General features: G+C 49.6%; 1 protein-coding gene across 1 annotated transcript; it reads right to left on the bottom strand.

Annotated features, from left to right (window-relative positions):
• Window positions 1–1,031: 1,031 nt before the first annotated feature.
• Window positions 1,032–6,572, bottom strand: LOC126528499 (uncharacterized). The gene is made up of 3 exons (XM_050176375.3): window positions 6,422–6,572; window positions 2,905–3,191; window positions 1,032–1,727 (listed from the first exon to the last, which is right to left on the bottom strand). The coding sequence occupies exons 1-3, from the start codon at window positions 6,557–6,559 to the stop codon at window positions 1,661–1,663; spliced, it is 492 nt and encodes a 163-aa protein (XP_050032332.3). The 5' UTR covers window positions 6,560–6,572; the 3' UTR covers window positions 1,032–1,660.
• Window positions 6,573–7,215: the final 643 nt, after the last annotated feature.

Here is a 7,215-nt window from a genome sequence, read left to right as displayed (position 1 = left end):
GCTGAAACTTTCAAAACCTGACTCAGCATTAATAGTTTTACGAGCAGAAACGTGGCCACTTTCATTAGAGCACGTTATAAAAGGGAAATGAAGGGCGGAAGAACAAGGGAGTGGGTAGCCTAGGTACATAATGTTGTACATCGTCCATCGCTTTCGATTGCACTTGTTTGGTTAAAACACTTGGAATTTTTAGCAGAGATGCATTTCCGCGGAGCGCTTCCATTGCAAATGCAACCATCGACAGCGCATTTGGTGAATACAAATATCATCATTATTATGGCCAGTGCAGTAGAACGACGGACCTGCCAGTGGCACTGAAGGCCTGTCGGGCAGCACCCGGCAGCTGACGTTACCGCCCACAGCAATGCTTAACGGCACGAACAGAAAAAAAAAAAGCAGCAACGTAAATGGGGGAAATGCGATCCGCAACTGCTTTAATGTGGTATACTGCCTTTCGCACAGACCTGTCTCGCAATGTTGTTTCTATCCAACAGTGGCACACGCAGAGCGTAGACTTACGATAACTGAGGTGTATAAGTAATGGTACCGTACACTGTCGGCAGTATTAGCATAGTTACATATGCTTGCGGCAGTTTTTACTCACCGATTTGGCATTATCCGATTTCAACGCAGATGTTCATTTCGTCGACTGTGCGTCGTATTCAGACGTGTTCAAGTGTGGCATCTCACTTTGGCTGTGTTGGTTTTTATTGCCTTTGCTTTTGGTTTTTTTTTTTTTTTTAATGCGAGGATAAATGCCTCAGGGCATACAAGGGTATGTGATGGGGGTGAATAAGGATGATTAAATGAATGAAAAAAGATTTGCTGACTTTTGGTTTTCAATATGCCTCTGTTTATGCTTGGTGTTGCTGTTTATAAACAAGCTGTAGTTCCAACCTCCTCTAAGTTCGCCTTCAATCCCGTCATACCAACGCACAACAAACGACAAATAAGGCCGGCGCATCCTGCGCGAGCTGCAGCACATTGATGGCGATTTCGGCCGCTGTACAAAAGACAACCTGCGAACTGCATACGCTTGATAAATTCATTTTACTCGCTCGATAATGAAGGAAAAGATGCACTCAAGAGCAGTTCCTGATAGGGCATGTAAATAGTCTTACATGTAAACACGATCAAGCTAATTTCCAGCCTTTCGTGAGCAATATCTGCGTAAACGGAAGGTGTAGGGCGCAAATATCATCGGTAAACGCACGTTCGTCCAAGTGTACTCCAAGTGCACCCTCACGGAAGGCACGTATGCACAATACACGATTGAGCCGCTCAACGTGTCGTGACGTACCGTTTTCCAGTGACAGGGGAAAGCACCACACTGCATGAAAATGCGGGCGCCCTACTGGCACCGCGACCTGCCTGTATATGCATGCATTCAGTCAATTGTCCACATATAAAAAAGTATTAAAAGCGCATGCAGCTTCCGAACTCTAGAAAGCAGCTGTGGCTCTGTGCGATTACAGTTTTTCACCAATATTGAAGCGATCGCTCTAAAGTTTCTCAGTTGAGACCAACGTGCCACAGTACGCACTGATAAGACACAGAGTTCGAAGCGGTTCGGAAACAGCGCACACGCTACAAGTGAGAAGGTCAGGGGGCCGCACAATCGTGGTTGAAGGTCCGGAAGCTATGAGGCGAGGAAATTGTGTCATTGCAGTTGCCGGCGTTCAGCTGCACTGGGGGTGCCTCCGGTGGCTTGGCTCTCCCGTTGAGGGCTGGAAAATGTGCAAGCTTTATTTTAGAACAACTCTGCTTGAGCGAGCGCGCTGGCGAAAACACCGCGGGACCAAAGGTAGACACGGCGAATGGATGTCATTAATGGAATGCATCATGTAACCGCACTAAAAACAAGGGACAAAGAAGGAACACACAAGACAGGCGCGGATGTCACCAAGGGAATACGTCTTGTGCATACTGTAAGTGCGCTTTCGTGCGCGTGCGTGTATGCGTCAGTGCTCGACGTGCATGCCAATGACCGCGATGAACTCCTGTTAACCGTGGCCATCGTTCGGTTCGTCATTAGCTCCTTGAATATGATCATTATCAAGTTGAAGAAGCACAAATTGAGTGCGCAAAATTGCCTACAAGGTATTACGGATATTCGTAGAAGCAACTGTGTTTGCAAGGTGTCATGACGAACTTTAAGTCCGCAAGGTTTTTGTAAAAGCTTTTTGTGACTTTTGAGCAAGTGATCAGGTGTAAGGTGCTTTACAATCAAATAAAAACTCCACGATAAGAAAGATAGGTTAATTCTAGCAATACAGAGCATAGAGTTGCGCCATGTCTACCCCAATGAAGTAACAAATGTGAATTTGCTAGTGGCAAACGCAAGTAAATGAGCCTGACGCACCTTGTAGCAATGTACTAAGGTTTTTAGTAGAAATTCATAATGAACGACAATTCCTACTATCAAAGGTTCCGTTATGGGAGAGGCTGAATACCAGGCAAAACACTATCGAGCAACCAAACAAAAGGCTTATACTTTACCACCTGTGGAAATAGCGGAAAACTAACGGACCATTTTAGGTGGACGAAAGCAAAACGAATAATAACAACACGGTAATTTCTGCCACGAACCTGATTAATTAATAATTAATTATGGGGTTTTACGTGCCAACACCACTTTCTGATTATGAGGCACGCCGTAGTGGAGGTCTCCGGAAATTTCGACCACCTGGAGTTCTCTAACGTGCACCTAAATCTAAGTACACGCGTGTTTTCGCATTTCCCCCCCATCAGCCACGAACCTGTAGCATGCCACTTATGAAAGCCACTATTGGTTCACTCTGACCAGGAAATCGCGAAAGCACATTTCTGGGCGCTCGTTTTGTATTTCCATGTTCCAACCACGTGGCACGCTATTTCGATCGCAATCGATCCATCAACCCTTACGTGGCCCGGAAACACAGCCTGGGAGGCTTGGTGCTCGGTGGGGTGCTGGCAGCTGCTGGCACGGCTCCAGCAGTGGCGCGGCCTTCATCCGGATGCGGCGACAGCGTGGACGACGTGGTAGGCAGAAGCGCCGTTTTGTTCAGAGCAGGCTCGCCCTTCGCCGCCATCCAGCCTGCAGACCAGTCTGTGGCGCCCTGGCGCTGCAGCCTCTCCATGTACTGGCACTCGGCGTGGGCGTCCGGGTTCGGGCCCCAGCGCACAGATGGCATCAGGCACATCGCGGGCTCCTGACACGCGCACAGGCAAGTCAGGCGCACACTTAACGACTTGGAGCGTTAATATGAATAAGGAAGATAGGTCGAGAGAAGGGGGAGATGATGTGTTGTCTAGAACATGGCGGCCTTGACCTGTTTTCGGCTCTGCAATTCCTGCGCCACACGGAGAAAAGTTCGCCTGCCAGCCTTGGCAAGCGGACTCTCTGTGAAGCCGTTCCCTTCGCTTTTCCCGAACAAGTGACCTCTGAGAATCGGCTCATCTGCCGAGAATGTTTGGTTCGGTTCTGGTAGTTCTTAACTGATGCCCACTTGTGCGGCTGCCCTGCCCACCAAAACTTCTTTCTCGTATTTACCCGGCACAAAGTCCTCAGAGAAATATCTGGAGTCTTTCGCTGGGGGTTTTTGCTAGGGAAGCCTGCCTTTGCTTAGGTACCACGGAGAACAACGCGCTTTGCTCCTTTTCAATGAAACTTCCGTCCAAACGGCTTCATAGCGGCTGAAACAGTGTTTGTAATGGCAAAGCTGCAGTTTGTTGTCGCCAGTGGTTGTCCCGTGACATTGGGGCTCACATAAGCTTCACCACTTCGCGATGCGCCTTCAGCGGTCACTATTTTGACAGCGACACTACAGTCAGTACCAGGGCCGTCGACGGTTGGAGCCCATCTTTACAGCACTTGCCACATTGCCTAGCTCTGCGAATGCGCCGCCCAGCCGAATTTTAGTACAACCTGCAAATCGATATTTTAGAATAAAACTAATTGGCAGTAACAACATGTCAATGTTCATAGGTCTACGCCTGCTAAAGATCTACATAAACCCCTCTCCGGCCTCCCAACCTCCGCCGCATGCGCCGGGTTGCGTCACTCCGGTTAGCAGGAACCCTTCATGCCAGACCTGGTGGTGAAGCATAGGAAAGAACACGTTCTGCAGAATTCAAAAGGATGGAAAAGTATATAACACTGTGTTGTGACAGACGCCAAGACGTACACGCGAAACGCCTTTGTTTCATCGGCTGCGTTCTGGCAGCGTCCCAGCCACCACAACTTCTCGCGACTGCGTATCGCGTGAATATATGCCAAATTAAACAGCCTCGCACGTGCACAGAAAAACACTCAAGTACAAATGCAGCAGTCACAATCGCGGCGCAGTCATGCACTTGCGCACGTTCGATGCAGCCCTGCAAACCATATTGAGAAGAAAAAAAAAGGAAAAGAGTCTATCGAATACACCAATCGAACCGAGGACCTCGCGGTCATGAGCACAGTGCTCCACGAAACACGAAAATGGAGCGTATTACGGAGTATTTATCCACTGTCGCCAAGTGCACCTTGGCTAGAGAAAAGCAGAGCAAAGCGCCTCCCGCTCCGTAGTACCTATTGGGGTCAAGGACTTACGCAGTCACCATCTATCGGACGCGCTTCCCTTGCGTAGTATGAGGGATCGTGCGGCGCGCTCCTCATAGGTTTCGCTTACGGCGCTCAATAAAAACACCACGCGGCCGCCCTCCTGGACATTTCTGTAAGTACTCTCAAAATAAGGGAATTTTCTTAGTGTCGAAATAATAATCTTGGGCAAACTGAATGCACAGAATCCTTTACAGACGCTATCTCTTTACCGAATACGTACAGCGAACGTCACTTGGCGCGGTAGACGCGATGGAGTTTCCCGAACAAGCTTCTTGCGTGAAAGGTAGGCAAACGATGAGAGAAAACTATGTGAAATATGTTGTTTTAGTGGGCTGTCTGTATAACCGAATAGAGCATAACAGAATGAAGCCTGAATGCAGCGATCGCACGGGTTCGCAGCGACCGCCTGCACGTCTGCATGCATGTCCGCACACAATGTTTTGCTTTCGCGGCGAGCGCGTTTTCGCACCATGCTGCGAGCTTTAGGCCGCAGAATATCACCATTTGGCAGTACACAAGCTACCATAGTTACGTGGACGCTATCGGAGCGCTTCAAAAATAATTTCGTTATAGAGACTTCCACGCCTACGGCGACTGTGAGGTGCGGTCGCGACGATTCAATCTTCCTTTTTCTATATTCTTGGATGTTTCAATATTATTTCTCAGCTTGCGCCGCACTGTATGTTTATCGGTATTCTCTGCGTGCGATTTCCCGCTGCTTCTTTTTTGTAATCCAGTGCGTTAATTCACAACACAAACATGACCGTATGCCATGCCTTTTTTTTTAATGTGCTTCTTACCACTCCATTTCCATTCCAGTGAACTTGCCAGTACCTAGAATGAACAAGTTCATAGGCCAAACCGTCATGACATTAGCCGGGCAGCGAGCGCGGGCGAGCGTAGGAACATCGCAGTCCCGGCGCAGTAGCAGAAATCTTCTTCGCATCAGTGCTTCCTGCATACCCGAGTTGTAGCCGATGGCTGTTTTCCTGTTCTAAGTTTCGCGAGCCAAGGTTCACGCAGCTCCTTATCCTGCGGCTACGTGTGAATAAGGCTGACACCGGGCTCCGTTGGGTACGTCCCGGCACCGAACAGTAGCCTACCATGTTGCACGCATCCAAAGGCAGCCACTACCTATTATAGTGCTTTCAAATGTTGTCAAGCAGACGCCTAAGGTGAGAAAGCCTCCCCACTTAATCAGAACTGCAGCCCAGGTAGGGCTTTAAACTTTCGTTTTCAGCTCGCTTCGGCGCATCCGAAGCCGCGCCGACGTGGCCGCTGTGTCAACGTGATCCCTCATGCCGTGTCACGCCGTCGGTGGCGCCAGCTTTTCCAGTGGTGGAGCTCGCCCCCAATAGGGAAAGGCACTTTTCGAGAAGCAAAAGTCCCCAGATATCTCTCTCGCAACTCACGCATGCGCAATGCAGTGGGGGAAATACGAAAAAGAAGCCCTCGTGCCCTGCTCTAGCCGTAACTGTAGAGCAAGTGGACTAAAACCTACCACATGCTCTGAGGTGACGATTACGTGCTGGGTCCATACCTATGACTTCACTCGTGTGGCGCGATGCTCTCCCCTAATTATTTCCTTGTTGCATGCACCGACTCAAACAGCATGCAACCATGTCGCCTTCGAGATCTGTTTTTGTTACTCCTGCGAACAGTCACGGGCCGCTGTATTTGGACACCACCTATTCAAACGATTTTAGTAGTTTCTTTTCACATCATTTAGTTGCTTTTCGGACCCACTTAATTATTAACACTTGCCATCTATCGCGACTTTTCTGAGATATTAGTTCAGCGTCCGCACATGCTCGTTCATGTTTTGAGCGGTCTCACCCATCTACTCGACACGAACGAGGCCACGGCGTAGGCTGGCACAAAGCCAAAACCCGCCAGAGCCAAGCCAAGCACCAGGTCTTTCACCCAGGCAGGGTAGATGTATTCGTCGTACGACGAGCCTGGTTTGTACAGCATGCTTGACAGTACCAGTGCCTGCGAAAAAAAGAAATCGCAGTTTTGCCCGAAAGCCGAAGCATCGATTGCGATAGCAAATTAGCAGACAGCCACACGAAGTAATGAAAGCACTTTTGTCGGCCGTATCAGCTTGTAAACATTCGCCTGCTCACTAAACTTACAAGCATGGTATCAGTGCGCACAGCAAACATGAACACATCACACTCGATGACCGCGGAGACTCGCTGTCAAAACGCTGCCATGAGGAAACGCGGCAGCAGCGGCGAGTGAAGTGGTCTTCGGCATGTTTATCGCTTCAACGGAAATTGAGCGCCGAGAACACGGAACACGCACAAAACTACGAGCCGCCACATGCTCAGTTGCATCCGGAGTAGGACATCGCCCCCCACCCCTCCTCTCCCCTCTTTCTCGCATCGTTAAATGCCTCGCGCGCGACGGAAGACGGCTTGCTTCTTCTGCGCTTTCGTCCCTTTCGCGAGGGCGAGATTGAGACGCGATCGTCGGCTCCCCTCGCACGCTTTCACTTGCACATACAGCGCAAGGCGCGCGGCGACGGTGTTTTCGCCCTTGGACTTTATACAGAACCTCACGGCGACGGCGACGGCATAAATGCGTTTGGAGTGTCCATATAATTGATATCGCAATAAAGCGATGTC

Source organism: Dermacentor andersoni, chromosome 9, assembly GCF_023375885.2.
Source record: "Dermacentor andersoni chromosome 9, qqDerAnde1_hic_scaffold, whole genome shotgun sequence".
Lineage (NCBI taxonomy): Eukaryota > Metazoa > Arthropoda > Arachnida > Ixodida > Ixodidae > Dermacentor > Dermacentor andersoni.
This window is presented reverse-complemented; position numbering and strand designations above follow the sequence as displayed.